Here is a 23195-nt window from a genome sequence, read left to right as displayed (position 1 = left end):
TTTTAAGCCTAAGTCCATCTGTGTCTTAAATAGCATTGGAGTCTTGGCTGTTCAAAAGGGAAAATGTTGTGTATCATTCTGCAAGACCGCAGACACATCTAAGAAACTCAGCATGGCAGTTTGATGGAGACCAGGCCAGGTCCGTCCAGGAGATACTCCCCAGCCTGCCGCTTGGGCCTGGAGAGCGTTCTCCCCGGGGGGCGCCTCACCTCATGGTGACCCCCAGCTGAGACGGCTGTAGATCGATGTGTGCTGCCTCCCTCTCCCACACATTGTGTGGTGTTTTGGGTTATTTCCTCTGCCTCTCCCCTCTTTCCTTTCAAGAAAAAAAGCCCTGTTTACAAGTGGCAGAGGAGGGGTGCTTAGCTTGCGCTGAGGATGCCGTCATAGGGCGCTGAGGACGCTCTTTGTGTGAACTGGCAGCTTCTCCGTCAGCTGTGTCTCAGGGGTTAAAGGGCTCACGGAAGACAGAGGAAAGCTCCGAGTTCCCGCCGTTTGAAGTTACTTGGCGTTTACACTTGCCAGAAACTGGCAAGCAAATGCTGTTCAGACCTGAGACAACGAGAAACAGATTGATGAAGTCGCACATAAGCTGATTTCTATGAGTTGTTCTGATGAATTTCAAAAGTAGAAAACATATAATAGTGACAACTCAGTATTTCAAGCATCACTCCACACAGTGTGTTGCACGATGGACTCGCTATAACTAAGACTGAGGTTTTATCTTGTTTTTCCTTGCACCCAGCTGAATTGAAATTACCCCCACTGCAACAATAACAAACCGAGTGCATTAATTACTTGATCAGCCCTACACCTGTGCTCTAAAGGGGCCAGGCGATAAATCAGAAGTCTGCGAGGGAAGCTGATTATCCTGACACCTCATCAGTCTTCACTGAGGCCCACTGCCTGCCACAAGGAGCGGCTTGGTAAGCTAAGCTACCTGTACGCTAACATCACACACTAACATTTGAAGGGTATACCCAGCCCGGCTAAACACTCCGGCCAGGTGATGCATGGCGGTCGTTAACCAGTGATCCCCAGGTGCTGCTGCTGGACATCACTGATTATACCACCACTTCAGATAAAAACCTAACTCTGATTGTTGTGTTTCGGCAACTATGGAAAGACTGGGCTGAGATCATAAAGTTTTCAGAATTTCAAAAATGCAATATCTTTTAAAGGAAACTCTGACATTTTGGAGGCGCAATCATCTGACAAAAATGTAGAGTCTCCATGTGTCATTCTGCTTCCCTTGGTACCTATTTTACACTCCATAGGCGTTAGTACCACCAGCTAATATCAACTGAGGTGAGATAAGGTCTCAGTAGCACTCAGGCTTTAGAACAATTAGGAGAGGCAGTGCAGCACCTTGTAGCCCAGGTGATGGATCATACTGGTGGTGGGTTCTTGGGGTTGACACTGAGACGAAGGAGTGATTGGCTGAGGCCGGCGTGCAGATTTGACAGAGACTGATCGCAGAGGAGAGAGGCCAGCTGGGTCTGAGCGGGCTCTGTAAACACAGAGGGACAGGAGCAGAGGCAGCAGAGGCCCAAGCAGCTACACAACAGCTCCTGTGAGGTGATACAACACATCTGGGGGGGGGGCGTCATGGCAACAAGATATAAACACAGGCACAAGGCCCTTATAATAACCCACTGTTTGTTTGTTTTTTGTTTGGTTTTTTTGTTAATCTGTTTTTTTTGTTTGTTTGTTTTTAACTCAGATACACACAGCTGATCAGAACACACTTAATAAGACTTCACAACAAGGCTCGTGTATCATTTAATTTTTTTAATGCAGTATCATCAGATAAACGATGAATCAAATGGGTACATTGAAAAGTGTGTAGTGATGGAGAATTATGACCCAACTTCAAAGTTCCCCTAAGCTCCTGTGAAGCATTTTAACATATTTCAGTCTATTGTTTTGGTTCAACTGTCTACGACTTAACTGTTTTGACTCAGCTTCTATGCTTTCATCAACCCTGTCTCTTGCAGCTATTTTTAGCAAGTATATACAGCCTGTGCAGCACCAAACAGCAGACAAAGTTAGCGATTAGATTGTGAACATAGTGGAGCATTTAGTAGCTAAAGAGACAGTTATATCACTGAGGAGTTGGTGGAAACCCACAAAAGAGCTAAAAAAGAGGGTGAATGTTCATCTTAGCTTTGGTAAAACACCAAAACAAGACTTTAAATTGAAGCTAGTGTTGGTTTGTGTCTGTTGGAAGTGTATGTTGGCAACTGTTTGGTAACATGTTCTGGTAATAATATGTAAATCTGTGTTTGCTCTTCAGCCAGTGGCCACAAAATTGATTAATCCTGCTTTAATACTAGTACTGATACAGTACCCGAGTTGTGGTACTTGAGTCGCAGTACTTTCAGTGGCACCCCCAAGGGGGGTCAGAGGAGGCGTCAAGATATCAGAATAAAACTTGGTTCTATGGGTACCAGTCTCTTCTAATCTTGACATGGCTTGTTCCTAGTGAATGTTTTGTTACTTACAATCAATGCACTCCTTCAAATTAAAGCTGTACATTTGTCTTTTTAAGGAAAAGGACAAGCAGCCCATTTAAAGAACAAAGAATTGCCTAACACATGCAGATACATAACACAATAAAACAGGATTGTTGTGGAACTTGAAATGTTAATTGTACCTGTATTGGTCTATACACATCAGACAATTAGAAACATTTACTATAAAATAGGAAACCAAAATATATCAATATGCGATTCCTTAACTCTCTATATTCACATAGTTTTCATCTAGCCTATATACTACAACATAATCGAATTCAGTTATGGCTTTTATGGCGTTTTGGTGTGCCACCCTAAGACCTTTAGTGGTCCCATATGGCCACCCCTAGGGAAAATTTCTGGGGGCGCCACTTGGTACTTTATTTTGCAGTATGCAAATATGCTCTTATCGGAAACTTATTTCTTATCAGATGAAAGAATAAAAGCAAAGTTTCTCAAATGTTACATGTTGTCTTTACCCAAGTAGCTGCAGAAGAACTTTGCCTAAACAAAGCAGTCACAATTGGAATCTGAGCATTCACTCAATGGCAGTTTTTTCTATTTGACAATTTTGAACACTACGTACTATGGACACATTTCAATCCATGCAATTAAAGTGTTGAGGCTCAAACACAGGGTCTCCACCTACTACTGACTAATGGCCATTGTTTTATTTGAAATCTAAACATCTGATTTCATAATGTGCTATAAAAAAGTTACAAGCTTCAAGTACCATGCCCTCTTTACAGCACTGCCTCAAAACCTCTGGAAAACAACTGTGTTAGTCTTCCCAGGGAGCAAGTGTTTGATGTGTACATCATAACATACACAGACTTTGCATGAGTTCACAGGGACTAATGAATTTCCGCTCAAACCATCTTGTGTCATTACAGAGACCACTGGCCTAATCCACTTACCTTCTGCCCAAAATCCCCCGATCAATAAAAAAGGTATCATTTTACCCTCCCTGAGGGCTGTTAAAAGTAAAGAGCCACTCTGTTAAGACTTCCTTTCATAGATGGCAGTGGTTCCGTGCTCTTCTGTAAGCCTCTAATCCCTCTGTCGCCATCACTCGCCCATGTACTGCCCTAGAGGAAGCGACGTCTTGCAAACTAAACCTGCAGGTTTCGTGTTGTGTGTGTAGCACAGGATTCCTGGATTAGGCCAAACATACACTTTTTATTAACCTTGGGCATAACACTTGCTGTAGTGTGTTTTGTGTGTGTGCGTGTGTGTGTGTGTTTAAGAAAGACATGTCTGTTGAACCTCAAAGTAACACATCTGTGTTTGTCTCAGTCACTCTTGACGGTTGCTTACTGAGAGTGAACTGCAGAACAAATCAGTATCTGTGTGTGTAATTGTGAGTGTGTGAGTGTGTATGCATGCACATGAGCATTTGTGTATAGCCGTTGGCACGGTGCTGTGTAGTTAGGATCCAAGCCAACTCTTTCTGCTGGAATTTCCTGTCTGAATTGAGCACCCCCACCTCCCCTACTCCTCTGCTCTTCACTTCTCTCTTTCTCTCTCTCTCTCTGTCTCTCTGTGCTTCCCTCTCCCTCTCTTTCCCTCGCTCTCTCTTTCTCGCTGTCTCTCACTGCCTCTTTCTCTCAAAGCGCGACAAAGGCTTTTTTTTTTTCTCCTCAAAATTATTTCTGGCCTTGCCTGGCCTCTCAGGGCATTATTATTATCGTTGAGTACTTCCTCGAAGACATGAGCCCACTCCACTCTCCACTTCAGTATGGTCCTGATCTCGGGCTTCATTTGGACATAATGAGAGAGTGCTTTTCCCCCTTCTGTCTCTGAGTCATGAGACTCGAAGGGGCCTTTGTTAACATCGAACACCTGGCATTGTCTTTTGTGAGAGATCAAACTGGGGCTTTAAGATGCAAACTAAAAAGGAGGGGAAGATGTGGCAGGATGTTTGGCACGTCTGGAGTTTCATCATGGGGGCTAGGGGGCAAAGATATGTTCAGTCTTAAAACACGTTATGAGAGATCAGAGCAGATACAGTGCCTGAAAACTACCACCAGTTAAAGGTTCCTGTGGGCTGGAATGATTTATTATATATGATTATATCAGCACAAAAGCCCCTTAGTACACTGTGCACTTAACTGCATTTTGAGCCCTTGCCATGTTTTTACAAATTAGCATCTGAAAGTAAAACATAGCCTATAGCTGAAAAGGACAAAACACCAATGGACCTTTAGTAATAGTTAAAATGGTACAATTTATCAGGTGTTTACAGACCAAAAAGTTCTGGGGACTCCCTGAGAGGACCTGCGCACTGTGGAGCTCCCCCAAGAACTACATACCTTCACACATTTTACCTTTATCTCTCTAAAGGGCCGCTACAAAGTCCCTTCCTTATGCCACTTCTGATTTTTTACACAGAACCAAACAACGCCGACATCATACGCTCCTGTGTGTATTATAGACAGCATGCGTGCAAAGCGGAAGCAAAAGAGGTGTGACTGGCGTGATATGTAACACAACAGCATCGGCCTCTGTCCCTGCCGGCTGTCCCTTTTATGCACTGTTACTACTTCCGATGCTGGCTTAAAGGTGAGACAACCCTGTCCCCCCATTCCGCAGTTGTATCTTTTACACAGCATCGTGAGGTGGAAAAACAGTGTGATATTCCCGCCTTGAAGAGCTGGTGTAAAAGGGGCTTCTGTTTGCATTCGCACGGCCAACTCCATGTGACGTACTGTAAGCTGGCTAGCGATTCGTATAGCACCGTCACTTTAGCTTTGCTGAGTCAAAATCCCGTATTTCCAACGTCGCATATATGCTCAGTAAAATCTGGACCTCACTGTCCGTCCAGTTGTTTGTGTCTTGTGTTGTCTGTTGTTTACTCAAGGATTTTTAAAATTAGCAGTTGACGGTGCATTGGCTGTGTTCAACCAATGACTATACACTTACATCAGTCATGGTTTCTATTTGTGCTGGGTAAGTACCTACTCTGAAACAGGAGCCAAAAAAGTTCCTCAAAAGGGTATTCTAGGATCTCTTTGTACTAATAGAACAGGTTCTTACAGTGCAGACACAACAAAAAGAGGGTTTTTTTCGAACTATGAAAATGTTTCTCTGGTCCAAAAATATGCCTTATGATCTTTAATGACCCAAAAGTGGGGCTTCATCATTTAGTGGGTGTTCAGATCCAAACTAGCACTGCTTTAAAAAGAGCTCTGTCAGTGAGGGTGAGTGATTTCAGGCACTGTTGAGACAATGAAATCCATTTCAGGAAGTCCAGTTTTGGCAAAAGATCCATGATTTTGGCGATTAATCAGTTCCCAAATCCTGCACAATGCTTCATAGTACTATAAGACAAGATTTTACAACTCATTTGATCATTTTGTGCTCCATCTCAGTGTCACAGTATGTTATGGCGAATGTTGAGACAAGTTGTGCTAATGTCATCTGAACAGTCCTTAGCACTGTTTTGGATATACAGTATGCATACCAACACACCCCACAGGGGACAGGCACGCAGTAAATCAAGAAACTGAGGCGTGTGAATCGTCCTGGCCATGTACCTGTCGGTAGCTGTCCCTGCAGTCCAGGAGACAATGCAGCTGTCTGGGTGATGGAAGGGCCTGTTCAGCCCTTATCGCCCTCACATTTAGCAGCCTCAAACTGGGAGAGGGCAGGGGAGGAAATCGGCCTCTGAGGCGTCGGCTTGGTGCGCATTGTTTTAGTGTGTTTGTGCATGTGTTTCACTAGTGGACTGAACATTATTTGTGGTAATCTATGACTTTTTCATATCAATAAACAGCCATGTTCCATCAGCAGTTTTCATTCATGATTCATGGAGGCTTTTGATTAGGCAGATGCCAAGAAAGGCATACATTAATATAAACAACCCCTGCTAAAAAAAAGGGTGTTAAGAGCCCTACCTGTGGAAACCAAAACTTTATCAAAAGAAAATACATCACAACACAAGTGCAAAGTAATGAGTTCTTAGCCCAAAAAAATTAATTAAAGAAAAAAAACAAAAGGGTCCTGCAGTGTGACAGTTTAATTGGTCAACTCTCCAGTTTGTCTAAATGAAGCTACAGTGCTGGCCTGACTTCCAGCACAACCTTGCTGTCTTTGTCTTAGTCTAGTCTCCTTGTACCGTGCCCTCCCGCCCCTCTCCACCAGAGATGTGCCAGGCAGCACAAGCAGGGGGCACCTCTCAGACAAAGCCCCAACTTCTGGCTCCACTTGTGAAACAAAGCTCAAACTCCTTTTCCCAGCTCTCACTCCCTCTCACTCATTTACTGGGTGCCTCTTTTGGCTTTGTAACACACAAGTTGACTCGGAATTGGCCGCCTGTCTCGCACACAAAAGCATGGGAGGGTCACTGGCTGAGATCCAGCGGCGTAGATCTTGATAGAAACACAGAGCTCTTGGGCCTGTGAGCTCAAAGACGAGAGGAGACAAGGAGCATGTGGCACCAAACGGAGTTTTACAACTCACTTTGGCATCACAGATTTTCACTATTCTGGGAGTTCAGTGGAACATATTGAGTTTGAGACTTATTTTACCTGCAGACATCCAGTGATTGTAAAGTTGTTCAGGGTATTTATTTATTTTACTGCTGTGCTAATCTGCCCTGGTAATTTCTAAAGTAGAATTTCCTGCTGAAATGATCCCAGTAGACAGAGGTCCCCTGGCAGTACTAATCATGTTTTAAGTTCAACTTTAAAAATCAGTTGTTTTTATGGCTAGTATGTTATTTTGTTACTTAGCCAGCAGCTACGTATAGTCTTTAAAAAAAAATGCAGACATGAGGGACTGTTCTTTATTTATGAGGTGGTGCAAAAAGAGGGAGGCATGTCAAACAATTTTTTAAGCACTGGGGATGGGCTTATGTTTTTTTATATTGAATGACAACTTGGTGGTTGTATTTGTTTTACCACTGATTTTTTAAGAAAACATACATGTTTTCTTACAAAAAAAGACACTACATGATTTATCACAGACAGAAACTGTAAAAGCAGAAATTATCGTTGGTTGATTTTCAAATTTCCAACAGTCCTTGGCACACCATGTGTTACGAATGCTTCAGTCAGACAAAATACATAACCAAATCTGAGATAAAAATAGGGACATTTTAAAATTTGCCCATTAATGCACGGACACTCAAAATATAATCTACTGGTTCAGCTTTTGAAAAAATGAAGGTTACACTTTGCATACAACTTTTTTATTTTACTTCAATCCTTATTAAAAAAGTCAAAAATGTTTTTGATTTCAACCAACTTCTGAAAATAAGTTGCCAACTGACTAAAACATCTCAATGAAACAAATGTCATTTTTTGAGTTGAAAAACTTCTTTATTTAAAGCAGTATCCACTAAGGCTGTGGATCATTTTTTAGAGTGTGCAGCATGCATGACAACAGTGAAAAACCAGGGCTTTTTCAAACTCCAGGATTTCGTCTTCAACTTTAACTTTCAAATATGATAGGGTGAGTTTTTAAACTCTAATAACTAATTTATGGTGGAGGGAGGGTCATGCATTTCCCCCCACTCACTTAGTGAGGCTGAAGGAAAAATATTTGTAGCTTTGGGAAGGGTCAGAATTAAAAGAAAGAAAAAGAAGTCACACCTCAGCCACCCCCTCTACTGATAAGTAAATAACAGTCCATTCGCTAAATCTTTTCAGGAACCTTTTGGATACCTTGGCGCAACCTTCATGTTTTGTGTCACGAAAACAAGAATTAACCAACTGAACAAAATTCCTACCATAATCTACTGTATCTTTTGCATGCCTGATTTCATCAAATGTCATAATGGTATGTTTTCAAAGGGAAAACAATCATTGTGGGTAATGCTTGTTCTTAAACAAATTCCACACCAGTCAAATGGTTCACAGTTGAGGGCTGCCCTCAGGGGAACTCTTCTCTCCCAGTCGTGTGTAATCCCATCAGAATTAACTAAAAACAAGATGGTACAACGTCATGATGATTGCCTGAATCACAATAACAAAAGGCTCAATCAGGGTTAAGTAGCAGTAATGTCTGCCTTTGTAAATGGCATCACCTAAAAACAACTTTGAGCATTCTGTCATAGCCTGAAGCCACAGAGTCTTGTTACACCTTGTTTTTACAGCACTGTCTGCAGCACGTTAGGCCCTGCAAGGCGCATCTCAAACAGGGAGGTGTTTGAAAATTGCAGACCTGGAAAAGAGAATCTAAAGGATATTATAATCATTGTGATAACAGTGAAAAACACTGGCACTAAATGCAAAGTCTCTGTATCCATATTAAAGTCCCACCAGTGGCTGAATGGACATAAATAATCCCTTTCCTGCCAGGTTTAATGTGAAAATTTAGCAGGAAGTGTTGGGTTTCATTGACAGTAGCTTAACAGCGCTCAAGAAAAAAAACTGCCAAAGTGGAATTGAATCAAGATAATTATCTGTTGTTGTACTGACTGAATTAAAACTGTAAAAAAAATGTACTTATTCCTAAATGTCTATCAATTCGGCAGTCTGTCATTTGGGTTCAAATGTCCTCAATATGTGGCATATTGGCATCACACTGGTGTGAAACGACGCACCCATTTCCCCTTCATTGCCCAGTCCCAGTGGTCCTCTCAGGCAGAGATAATGATCTGCTCTCTCTGAGCTTCAACCTTTAACCTTGGTGGTCTGTGCTCCCAGGCCACCCCAGGTTTACTGGACCGTACAGCCAGAGAATCCCAATAGCAACTAGGGATGGACCCAAGGGAGCCGCACTGCACTGTGCGCTCTATCACTGTCCCTCCACACACAACCACTCAAACACACAACTGAATGTTCTCTGGGTTAGAAGTTATTCAGATTGTTGTTTTTGCTTTATTTCCCTGCATCAAACATGTGAAACTTAAGGAGAATTAGTAGGCTTTTGTCTATGATTAGAGCTCTCTTCCTCCTTCAATCAAGACAATCACGCCTCCTTCTCAGCCGTTGTAATCACAGTAATTAATGAGGATCGGCTGTGTTGTCCTAATGAGACTTCCCTCAAGCCATCAGACCATTTATGGCAGGAAATGGTGGATTCATGCATTCTTTGTCTGACACATAAAAAACACATTCATCGTTGTGTAAACCCTGCTTTGGTCTTATTGGATAGAGAGCCATTAATGAACATACAGTTCTTGGGCAAAAGCCACACAAAGTGGAGACGGTTTCAATTACTGGCGGATTACAGGAACTGTAAAGTGGTACAGTTGCATGTCATGCTGCGTTGCAGGCATTTATTTCAGCCTTAATATTTGTTTGTCTTGGTCTATGTTAGTTCAGTACTCTTCTTATTTTGCCAGCTTTAAGAAAAGTGTCATCATTCAATGTATTTATTTTCAAATTTGTGATTTGTCTCTCTTCTTTGCACTCACAGGTGCCCACCACCTCTTCCCAACGTTTCACACGCCCATCCCAATTGACATGAGACACCATGAGGGGCGATACCATTATGAGCCACACCCACTCCATGCCATGCATGGGTAAGTATCATCAAAGTAGCCAGAGATGCCAAATATGTCAGGCTGAATATTTCCCCTTGATGGAACAGAGTCCTCGGTTTGAAAACTTAGTATGAAAATTATACAGCTGTAATGAAGAGTTAAGCCAAGTTGATACAGTAGGATGCTGGAGAATACAATGATTTTCTAACCTTTCCAACTGTATGTTTACTAGAGCTGGGTATTGGTACTCGATACCTTCAAGGCAGAAGTGTCCAATCTGTTGTAAATGGGGGCAAGATTAGATCATGTGAAAATACCCAGGGGCCAGCTGTGTCTCGCATCATATGGGTTATTAAAAAAAGAAAAGACAATTGCAACTGTTTTGTCTTTCAGTAAAGAAGTATTTAATTTTCCACTGCTCCTGAAAGCGACTGCCCACGCTTTTGACTCTACACTTCTTTGCTGTGGTCATGTCTGTTACCCAGTAGGAAATAATCTGCTGTTAGGTTACCTTTCATTTGCTCGTTTACCATCTGCTCCTTCTTGGCGCATGTCTACAAACTGTATGATAGTCCTGCCATTATCAGAAAAATGGAAAAAATACAAAGTCAACTTGCTTGATTAATCAATAATGTGTGGCGGACCACATGAAGTACATTTTGAAAGACAAGTCGCCGGCTATTTCAAATCAATCCACAGGCCTCGATTGTTCTCCGGGCCGAACTTTGGACATGGCTGATATAAGGTATCAACCAAAGTAACTCAGTACCAAGTAGTATCGAGACTTCTCTAGTCAAACAATAGACTCACAAGTCAGTCTTTAGACGCTTTGCTTAACTAAAGACCGATGTCTTTCTCCCTGATTTTGTGTTTAGATGGGCGGATACAATTTCAGAGTTTAAAAAAATTCCCTACGTTGTAGAACCAATACTAAATCCGCAGGGCGGTCCTTCGCTGGCTCGCTGAACTCTTGTGCTTGTAAACATAGTCCGACTGCGTTAAAAGTTTTAAACAAAGTCGCTGTAAGTCCTTCATTTCCACAATCTTGTGGACTGAGCACACATTTGATAAAATGGAGTTAAATCTCTCGGCATCCATTTTCAAGCTCTCTGTGTGTTTGTTTCCCTACAGACGAGAAAAGGGGGAGCGCAAGAGGCGTTGCTTTGTTGCCGACCGTTTTCTCCGGTGTGTTAAACACACTTTAAAAGGAGTGTCCCCAGACTATCAGAAGGCGGAGATCTCTGATTGTCTGGTGGCGAGACTCGTCAAACAATATCTGCAGTTGATCCTTTTTGTGCCCAGATCTAGAAAAAAATGACCATGTGTAAGCATTCTTCAATTTAAAGCAACTTGTGATTGGCCCCACTACCGCAGCAGCTACAACCCGTGCAATCTGTGGTGTGATGAAGTCAAGTGCGGTGTATTTCACAGAGTTGGCAGTTCAGCATGCCGATATGCCACCAAAACATTCAAAATTATGGCTACATGCCTCTGGTGTCTGCTCATTCTAAACAAGATGCCCCTATTCACATGACAGATATCGGATGAAGTAATCTACTGGCATCCGTATCACTTTAATGGTATTGGTGTTGTTGTCAAAGTAGTCATCCACATTTAAAACTTTGGAGTAAACTGTAGTAAACTGAACACATTGTATTTATCATTCATACTGTTCTGAGATTGCTTTTTACCAAATAATACTGACAAAGAAGTCATGAGATCCTCTTGTCAGCAGCAGGGGTCAACCACTTTGTTGCAACACAACATGGTGATTAAATGAAAAAAAAAAGATCTTTACGTAAAACTTCCGCTTAAAATGTGGTGAGACTATTTTTTACAGATGTAAATAATGTCTAAAAAGCAAAGGTGGCTCAGTGTGACTTGTGAAGCTCATTTTCCACTTTTCATTGCTTTCTTTCTCGTTACTACTGAGTTATGTTACCATACCTTCCTGTTTGTCAGCACCAGAGCATAAAAATAACTCTTTCTGAACTTTATTGCCAAAGCCAAGTTCACATACATCAAAGCCAGACTAGATACACAAAGCAAGACAGACAGAGATGAAGAGAGACAAGCCACATTAGCACTCCTAAAATTTCATGGCGTGGGACTTACAGCAGACTTTAGTAGATCAGCTCTGCTGAGAGAAAGCTCAGTGAAATACTATGTTGGAAGAAGAACATAGATGCTTCACTTAAGTAGAACTGGCAGCACTTATTTTTTTTATATATATAATAATAAAATCCTTGTGGGGAAAAAGACTTTATTATTGGCTATCAAAGACAAAATCTCACTCAATCACATATTTATGTGTTTTGATTCTGAAAAGCATTCCATTGTAAAACATGAACTCACAATACAATGGTTAGGATAAATAGGTTGGCACTTCAGATGTGTGTTTGGATTTGAAACTTGTATCCTAACCTGACCTACAAAGAAACACTAATTTATTTTCTGACTTTATTCATGTGGCATTACCATAAAAGTCTGGCCTTCCTCACACTGCCAGGCCTTCTTCTGCTTATCTAAAATATTCCAATCCAGGAAGGGAACCCAGGAGGAAGATCAATAGAGGTTTTGTGAGAACTGTGCCGTTACATTTAAATTCAGCAAGATCAGGTGATACACAGTGCAGGCAGAGCGATTCATCACCTGCAAAGCGAGGGAAAGGAGGGGGAAACAGTGTGGCTGCGCACCCGCTTTGTTTTGATTAATGTGATGTGACTCTGACAGAGTGCTCCCACTAATTCATCAAGGCCTTGATCTAGCTGTCTTTTCCCCAGCATGCGCCAAATTCACTTAATTACCGCGTGTCGTCCTGGCGAAATGGAGCAGGGTGTCGGCGCAAGGCACTTTTTGTCAGCAGCTGGTTGCCGTGTGTCAGGGTTGTACTTCCTGTCTGAAGCATTGTGCTAACTCCATATGGAGCACCCTTCATCACTGTTTGCATGTAACATAATGAGGGCTGCAGGTCACGATGTCTCAGCTGTCATATTGCAGATCCTGTAGTACTCACTGCTTTATTACCTGCTTTGCTCCCTGTCTGACACTTCAGGGGTATTAATGTGACTCAGTAAGCCAGTGCACACACTCCATTTGGACAGTAGCTTTGAGCCCAAGTGCAACCATTGTTACACATCATCGGGACTATCTTTTTATGTTTTGTATCAATATACTGTATATATTGATACAAATTAATTCATCTGAAATATAAAAAAGATTGTGTTTGTTTGGCATTAGTTGTGTTTTAAGAGTACCACTGACAAGAGGTCGACCAATTGTGAATTTTTAAGAGCCGATATAATGACGATTTGGAACAGGGAAAGGCCAATAGTTGATTAATCGGCTGATATCAGTCATGTAATGAGAGATGGGCAGTATTTCCATTGCTTATACCTGAAATATGTATTTTGTAATTGATATTTGACAGGGCTGACAAAAATCAAATGTCATTTGTAACAAAATCCTTTAGAGTGGAGTCATTTTGTGTTTTCAAAATACTTTCTCCACGATTCATGAAACAGAAAAAACAGGCTGGACACTGTATGATTATCTTCATAAGTCAGGGTTGCAATGTCAGTACATAAAACATCTCTCCATTTGCCATCCTTCAGCACATTTGCAATAAGCAGGTTTTAAAAGCAGCAACCTTCTGGCTGTTGTCTCACTGCCTTTTACAGACTTAGCAGACATTAGAGAGAAGAAACACTCCATATCCAAACTGTCTCTGGAAGACGTTAGGAAGAGCCTTTTGTGGGATGACAGTAGAAGTTGGACTTAGAGACCGCACTTATGTGCTGTTTGCTGCATATTGTGGAGTCGGGCATCTTCTGTGCAAAGCCACAAGCCAGGAAAGCCAGCCACCGTGCCAGCATGTTTGACCGGGTAATTAGCATCCGAAATCCAGCCTTCCGTTCCCAGAACCTCAACGACAACGCAGCGGATGAGAAAAACAGATCCCCCGCTCATTCCACAGCCCGTATTTATGCTTTTTGGGAAGCAGTTGGGGGACAAATTGCAGCACTGAAAAGTTGAAATATGCCCAAGGTTTTTGTGTGGCAGAGCTGCGGCCTACACCACCCCTGTACACAAACAGATGTGGTCCCACTCACCAGGCAATCAGCCTGTTCAAGGCCCACAGCCCCACAGCACGGAATGTGTTGATTAAAAACGGTTTACAGATCAGCCATTCGGGTTGATGTTGTTTTTTCCCTTCATTGTTTTGGTTTGGTTAACATGGAAAGGGGAAGGGCAGGGAAATGAGTGGAGGGTGGGAGTTTGGGGGAGGGGGGCAGATTTTGGAGTCAGACGATTGGCTGTCAGCGGTTTTGACAGACGTGTTGTTATCTTATGTTGTTTCTTGTTGGCTCCAGCCTTAGCTCATCGTCACGGCCAATGTTTGAATTTGGATGCTCCCCTGAGTTACAGCCAGGAATGTGCTGCTGAAAAGACAAGGGACCCGTCAATCAAAAGACTGGGAAGTTGCAAATCAATAGCCTGAAATTTCCACGCTTTATCACATGGTCTTGATGTAATTTTCTCGCACTCAAAAAAGACTAAATGGTATGTGACAGCAGCAGAGCCGAATAATGGATAATTACCCTCTGTATAATCCTGTCTCATTTAAGTATATTATCCCGTCGTCTGACATAGCTCTTCTGGGCCCCTTCTTTGTACACAGTCCTTGCTTCTTAGGGAGTACAGTATCGAGTTGTGTCCAAGTCCTCAGCATCCTGATCAGGGCCCCAAAAACAACTAAGGCAGGATCTTAGCATGTCCCCTGTGGGGCAGCATGGTGATTTATCTTGATCGCCTTGGCTGCCCAGAAGTACAGAAGGGAGTGTGTCACATCATAATTCATCCCACCCCGAGCCAGTAGGGAAAATGCCAGAGAGGCAAATTCTTACTTGTTGGTCAGCCAGGAGGGCAGGGAGGCAGGCGGATGGACAGAAAGGGAACTTGAAGTTGGTGTGGCTTTACTGCCTCACCTTGAAAACAGGTTACATGGGCAGCATCCTATGGCAGTGAAGATCGATCATTTTCAAAGTCATCATTTGCAGAAAGCCCCATTCAAACTTTGTGAATTCACACTATCATGAAACTAGACTTAATTTTATTGATGCAAAAATACCCTTAGTCTTAACTAGCTTGTAAGAAGTGTCACTTGTCCCTGTCCGAAGGCAAAAGTGTTTATACCCATTTCCATTGGCCACACTCCACTGTATATGTACTCTGGTATGTACTTACTCATAGGGTTAGTCATATGCTCGACAAGCTGTGCCATGTCCAAATCACTTTTTCTCACAGCAGAGTTTAAACAATGGAACAACAGAGAGCATGTAATCACACAGTACAGAACACAGAGACAAATAGCAATTACTTAGTTGAAAGCATGTCATCTACTGACTCACATAGGCTTCCTATCCCTCTATCTATCCATACTCCTCACTAAGTATCATTCTTACAGGGACAAACTCCTGGGACTTTTATTCAGCAGCAGTAAAGAATTAAGATTTTCAACCGAATTTCTTTGCCTGTTTGCGATAGGACAACCACCCATAGTGTTCAGGTATGATGAAACTTTCTTTAAATGGCAGCCACTAATTAAGAGATAGGGCTCTCCCTCAAAGAGCTTCCCATTCAACCTCTGTGACTGAAGCCTCTGGAAAACACACAGACTTCAAGTAACATCTTGTCAGAAAAAGGGTGGATCGACAAGGCTTCAATAATGGTACCTGCCAGACAGGGCTATTATTTGCAGCCTCCTGACAGGCAACAGCAGTAAATTTCACCTATTATCAAGGCCTCATGCACACTCCTGGTCGTCTGAGTGATTTACTGCAGCTGGAGTGATGTGTGCCGACACGCTGGTTTGCTATCAGCCAAGAAACAAATAACTATTGTTGATGGATATAGGTTTAAAGTCAAATGTTGCATGTGGGTTATAATGAATATGAAAATATATTCACAAAGCAAGTTCACACTTGATGTTCTGATTATATTTTTCTTTCAGCAAAGAAAGATGACGCACACTGAGAATGTTCATAACACAGTTGTAGGTTGGCTCATATCTTCATTGTCTTTCGCTGTATCTGAAATCACATACTTCTGTACTAAACACTTAATATTTTGAGTACACAAGTGTGTTAAGTGCGTTTACACTGCATAAAATGCACCCTCAACATCTGCCATCTTTTTGATGTAGCAATCTTCTCAGCTTTGGACATTGCAGCCAGATACAACAAGGAGCCTGTTAGTTATACATGTGTTTTGCATTAAGTACCAGTACTGTTGTCAAATAGACACTGTCATTAATGTTTGTTTGGTCTGTAATGATATGTTACCACAAACAATAATGCGAGTGCTAGCTAGCCAACTTGCTCCTAGCTATAGTGGCACATTTTAATCAGCACTGACGTTGTGACATAAGTTTGGTTTATGTGTGGGTGGAGATAGCGGTCAAATGTTGGCGATAATGCTCCACTATCCATTTGCAATTCACCATTTAAAAAGAAGACAAAGAAGAAAAGGCCTTCGTCACTTCCGGTAAGTGACGAAGGCAGAAGTGCGCAATTTGAGGCAACATTACCCTTTTGAAATTAGTGCACCATGCAAGAAGTACATACTGTACATAGTGTACTATATTTTAGTGTACTAATGGAAGTTTACAATTTGAGACTCAATCTTTATGTTTAAATTTGCCTTAAAGGATGAGGCAGGTGATCATTTTATTGTCAACCAATAACATGAGACTATACTAACAGGTACTGCTTGTGCAGCCAAGGCTTAATTCCTCTGTGCCACAGAGCTCCATTGCTGTCCAAACAATGTCAAACAATTAATTTCTTTTATCGCGATTAATTGGAGAATTTCAGTAGTTAATTGCGATTAATCACATTTGTAATTGCATGTTTAAAATTCCATTATTTTGCATTTCTAAACAGTTTTGAAGTCCATATTAACAAGGTAAATCAGTTCTTGATTCTGCATTCTTGATTGAGAATGAAATGAATGCAAAGAAATTGACCAGGCACACCATATGTTTGTATGGCTGTTCTGTGTACTGTCTGTGGCCACTGTCGTCACCTACCCTGCAACATCCTATTGCTCTGCACCTTTGTAGGTCACTAATAATATAATAGGTCAGCTAGGTCTAAACATAGTAAGTTAACCTTGTCTCACACAGGACTCAAACCCCAGTCAACTGTGTGACAGTCCTGTGTTTAACCCATGTTCTAGGCCTTTTGTGGACTGTATCGCTATATATACTACATTACCTGACTTTCTGGCAGTACTTTTGTGAGTTATTTCTTAAAAATGTACCACTTTAATCTCAGATTATATCAGAGATTGGTGAGTACTAACCCTAACCATGGCCTCTTTGCCCTAATTCTAACAACTTCCTACTTTGACGCATGTATAACATGTCGTAGGGATGGGCGTAAATAGCCGAATAGCTGCAGTATGGTTATTCTCACCTGGATGCAAAGATACACTCTGAATATGAAAACCATGCACTCATTAAATTTAAATTAAATCTGGTTCACATTGCCATCCATTACTTAATCATCAACCAAAGATGGAGGTAAAGAATGAATATGCTTAACAGGTCCCTGCATCCATTCAGGACACTTATTAGACTACACAGTATTATAGCTTTAGGCTTTAGCTCAATGTTGGGAATCCTGGTGTGGGATTACTTTGATGAGCTCTGAATCACCCAGTCTGATAAGAAAGAGAGCCAGCACCAGTGCCAGCTTACCCAGGTAGTCCTCCAGTGAAGCACCCCAACACTAATCTGAGGCGGCACTGCCAAGCTCTCTGTATGCTGCTCCGAGGCGGACTGAGGGAAGCGTGTTTTTGTGTATGGAGCGTCTGTTTCTTCTCACTGCTCCCCTCCCGCCCAGAACAGAGGGCTCTTTATGGTTGTTTGTAGGGGAAGACTGGGCCTGACGGCAGAAAGTTGGCCCTCAGACAAGGCCAGCAGTCTGCAGGCGCTTACTGGAAATGGAGCGAGGGCTGAGGCTCTGGGTTGGTTGGCTCGGCCTGAGTTGGGCAGGGCCGGGCCGGGTGCAGGTTGGCGTCCACACAGAGGCAGTGAATAAGAGACTGAGCAGGGAAACTCTGAAGGGAGGATGGGGGGGAATCCTGCCAAGCATGCTTGCTGGGTTTCAGGCCCACCTTTCATAGCCACGGCCAGTAACTACAAGCTGGACCGCTTACATTCATTTCATCAGAGCCAACTGATTTAACACACTTTTCAGATGCAAAGGGAAATATTTAAGCTTCTTCTAAATGATGACTACCTTTACTACAGTATTTACTGACCTTAAGGCATCTATTTTCAGTATTAGTCTTGGTTAGCACTCAGACCATAGATAGATACCAAATCTTGGATGTAATGCAGCCCTTCCAAAGGGCAGAGACCACTCTCTATATTTAAATGATTAACATTATTGAATCATGTTACCAGCTAGTGTGATACAGGCATTCATTACATTTTAGACAAACCATGTCTTACACCCTTTTCTTGTGCATGCAGTTGTTGCTGCCAAGAATCAAAACCAAACATATAAACACTCATGTGTTCACCACAGGCATCGAGCTGCTTAACCATCAGCTTTGACAGCCTTAGCTCTCAGGCGCTCATAAAGACAGCTATTCTGTTATTTTAATTGCATTGTATTGATGTGTGCGAGTGCCACTGTGGTTATATTTTCTACAAAAGAATCCCTCCTCATTATGAGGCAAATCGAAGCGGAGCAAGTACTGTTTAATCTTTGACACATTCCAACAGGGCCAGCATAAAGTCCCTTCATTCTCTTAATTCAAAACACAAAGTAAGCGTGGGAGCAGAGTGACTGAAGAATATAAACATTTTGAATAAAAATGTTGACAGTAAAGTAACCTCTAACCTGAATTTTATTTTGAAAAGAGGCCACAATGCCTAACATTTTAGTCATCTGTTAATCAGGCTTGTTGTGTAAGGCCCTCCTCTACTCCTCTGACAGATTTCAGTGAGTCATTGCCCTTTTCTTGTCTTCCTCCTTTTTTCTTAAGAGAGATTCCCGTATGAAAATGTAATATATGGCATATATGCTCCTATGTCAAGAGTGATTTGGCCATATATGTTACCTAAGGTGATTATTATTGCATACATACATCCCCCTGGATATATGAAGTTATAAGCTTATAACGTACCCATTGTAAAATGTGTGTATGTACATCTTTTAAAAAATACCTATATAATGAATTTTTCTACAATATATATGTTAATTTAATTTATGTTTAATTTATAAATGCAAATTTATGAAAAAAGCATGCTAACAAAAATTCTTATATACCTATATATTTTTCTTATTCATTTTTGACTCACATGTCTATCATTTATATTTACATATATGATAATCTATATGATGAATTTTACACTGTATTATATGTTATGACCACTTATGTTAATGATATATATATATATTTACTTTATGTATGCAAGTTTAAGTAAACACCATATACAAAAATGCTGTATGCTTATATTAATATATATGCATATATTAGAAATCTATAAGATTAATTTTTGTATGGTATTATATGTTGTGATCATATATGTTAACAATTTATAAACTAACATAATTTAATTTAAACACGCAAGTTCATGAAAACAACAGATAAACAAACATTCTGTAACCCTCTATGGTTTCTTATTATTTTTTTACATACATATATTTATGCATATAAATATATATACTTTTATATTTACATATGTAATATCAAAATGTATAAATGGACTATGGGCTGGATACATGTACATAATGTCTTTGTCAGCAATATAAACATTTGTGCAATATTATGATCATGTGATCTTTTACAAGATATACAATAAGAATAAGAATAACTTCTTCTTCTTCTTCTTCTTCTTACTACTTATTCTTATACATGTATACAGTTTTATATAAAAACAATAGCCAGTGGGTCCTGGGTTTACTATCTGAATTTGACATTATGCAAATTTGTCATTTATTCATTTTCTAGCTTGTTTTACATCATTTTGAAATATCATTTAGGCATTGTTTTCTGGGAACACTTTTTTTGTAGCTAGGTATGGCACTGTTACCTACCAACTAAAAGCCTACTTGATTCTGAATCCATGCAGCAGTGTGGGCTGACAATTTATTAGTTACTGTTATAACAGCAAGATAACCATACTCAGTCATTCAGCCTTTCCTCTGTTAGTCATCGTTCCGAGAGCTGAATTTCTACCAGGTGTTCTTACCACACACTGAGGGAGCGGCTGGTCTCTTATCAGAGTAGAAGCACACTAGGTCGACATAAGTACTAGTGCCCCTTCAAAGGGTTGTGCCACTGCCAGCGGCCAGCAGACATTTTTATCTAGAGTTCAGCCCCCCTGAGCTATTGAGAATTACAACACCTACTTGTCTGTGTTTCTGGGAGCAGAGCCACCAATTACCTGTCAGAGATGACACGTTTACTGTATAGCCTGATGTGACCGGCAGGCTGTCGGAGAACCTCTGACTTTTCTTGTCAAAGGTGGCTATAGGCACCTACTGAAGGTTTTGAGCATCCGGTTGCACTCTTTTATCATACACCATGTAATACCTGATGTGAGAGACCCTGTAGTTTTTCCCACCCAAACAGATACACTTCCTGGTAGCCTCGCAGTTGAAAGCCCTTGGTCTCGACTTGTCTGTAGCTCTAGGGCTTAATAGGAGAAGGCGAACAAAAGGGGATTATTATGTATTAGCTGTGGGACTGGGGAGGGGAAAGGGTGTAAGTGGATTGAGACTGCAGACACTTTTGTGGAATCACAGAAGTTAGGGCTTGTCTATGAACATACCAATGAAGATCACTCACGATAATAACTGAGCACAATACAAGTAATCAAATGAACACAGGAGGTCTCCACTCTCTCTATCTCCTACTATCTGTTTTTTGTCTTTCGAATTTACATCCTCATTGAACACCCCATCCTCCCTCCATCTCCTCTTTTTCCATCTGTCTCTGTATCATCTATTTATATTGGTCTAATTCATACTCTCTTTTCGCAGACCTCCAGGACTGACGGGCAGTCCAGTCATCTCAGATATTTCCCTGATCCGTCTGTCACCCCACGCAGCGCCAGGGACGGGTGAGTCACCGTTCAGCCCTCCGCATCCTTACGTCAGCCCTCACATGGAGCACTACCTACGCTCGGTACATGGCAGCCCCACCCTCTCCATGATCTCAGCGGCCCGAGGGCTGAGCCCTGCTGAAGGTAAGATTTACCCCACATAGAGGCATTGTACTTACATATTGCAGGTAAAATGTATCTAATATCTACAGATTTTGGCTCAATCCCAATAAAGCCCCTGCCCCTTCCACTTAGCCCATAACCCTCTGTTTTGCACCTTCATGTCTAGGGATATTGTGTCCTGATTCTTGTTGGCATAGAGGGGAAGAGCAAAGTGTTAGGGCTTTAAATAGAAGTTTTTTTTCAGAGGTGCACTCCAGGCCGAGTGCTGTGAGAAATCACTGGCAAAAATGGCTGCACGAGCCACAAGTAAGACCCACAAATGTGTTTGCTAATAAAGATTTAAAGATTATGATAACCATCGTATTAGGCCTATTGTAGTTTAATGTCATGTAAAGGCATCGGTCCCTTTCTTTCTAACAAGCATAACAAATAAATGCTAGTACTATGTCTCGGTAGCTCACCAGCTAGCTAGCTAACTTTACTTTGTTATTGCTGATATGTCCTTTACAGTACCAAATTTTGACATAATTACTTTCGCCCCTTTAATGGTAAATGATGCCTGAATTTTAATTAGGTCCAGCAGCGAAGTTGCTGCTCTTGTTACCGCTCCTCTACTGCTAACGTTAGCCTACAGAGCCATATATAACATTTTAATCTGATGACTTGTTTGATCGATTGACAGCATGAAGCTTAAGTTGTTAACAAATTGCAAGCATCCACACTTTTCTATCTCCATCAGATTGATGGTAAATGCCAAGGGCATAGCCATCATTTCAGAAGTGAAGGGGACAAATTGTTCAGAGGTATATTGACTGATTTATCATCCTCTCACATTCAATTGCACCCCTCCTTAGCGGCTAAAGAACCACATAACCACAAACAGCCACAGTACAGCACCAGGGGACCGACTTAAGTTCTTTAAAATTATATACTATCAAAATCTAAAGTTTTAGCTGCCAAACTCTGGTTGAGACACAGAATGACCCTTGAGCAAAATTTATAAATAGAATTAAGAATAGTAGTGGTGACATAGCTGTGGAAATTAATCGCAAAGTCCCTTTTATGCTATAGATATTTTCTCTCAGCCAGTTATATTCTCTTCTCACCTGTGAAGACCCTGCATGATCATCCTTGCTGGCCTCTGGTCCACTGTCTCCTCCCTGACCCTGCTCTTTCTATTGTAGCAATAAAGATTTAAAAAATATGTGGAAAGCAAAATTTTGAAATAGAGTGAAACTGCTGTGGAAATTAACCTCAAAGTCACTTTTATGCTATAGATATTTTCTCTCAGCCAGACCCTGCATAATCATCCTTGCTGGCCTCTGGTCCACTGTCTCCTCCCTGACCCTGCTCTTTCTATTGTGGCAATAAAGATTAAAAAATATGTGCAAGCAATAGTGAGCACAAGTTCTGCGCAGAAATTAAGGAGGAGTGGGTTTATTCCTAGCATGAAACTAGCTAGTAAACGATTCAATATAGGTAAGAAAAACATTAATATTCTTGTTAACTAGCTTAACTTGATATATTGGCATCTATTAATTAGTCATCATTTAGCTAACATTATCTACATGCAACAGCATTACATGACGATACTGGTGACGTATCAGGGACTTGAAGGGTCTTGCCCTTTTCATAGGGGAAGATTATAACCTCTACTACTTGTAACTTTGTTCAGAGGAGCAAAGGGACACTCGAAAATTAGGGGTAAGGGTTGTAATAAGTCTTTGTACTTTGTCTTACAGAATAACCTCAACCACAATAACATTATAAAGTAGTCTGAACATCAGTATCCCACACAAAGTTATGTGACAGTTTTTACACAGGGCTACTGATATGTATGTTTATGCCTTCTCCTGTATAAACCATCATTGCTGGTTTTAAAGACAATTTTAAGGCAATTTTATTAGCGCTGCTTCTCTTTATGTATTTATTGTTTTAAACCCATTGTATTTTAGCTCTTTGCTCTACATCAGTGGTTCCCAACTAGTGGGTCATGGTC

The 23195-nt window shown here is 41.3% G+C and overlaps 1 protein-coding gene across 1 annotated transcript in view; it reads left to right on the top strand.

Annotated features, from left to right (window-relative positions):
- The window catches only part of gli2a (GLI family zinc finger 2a), a 107929-nt gene that overhangs the window by 52490 nt on the left and 32244 nt on the right, over positions 1–23195 (top strand). Inside the window, exons 3-4 of the mRNA XM_050048313.1 lie at positions 9882–9987; positions 21012–21217. Of these exons, the coding sequence (XP_049904270.1) occupies positions 9882–9987; positions 21012–21217 (312 nt within the window). The remainder of the gene's footprint in view (positions 1–9881; positions 9988–21011; positions 21218–23195) is intronic.

The sequence above is a fragment of the Epinephelus moara genome, chromosome 7 (assembly GCF_006386435.1).
Source record: "Epinephelus moara isolate mb chromosome 7, YSFRI_EMoa_1.0, whole genome shotgun sequence".
Classification (NCBI taxonomy): Eukaryota; Metazoa; Chordata; class Actinopteri; order Perciformes; family Serranidae; genus Epinephelus; species Epinephelus moara.
This window is presented reverse-complemented; position numbering and strand designations above follow the sequence as displayed.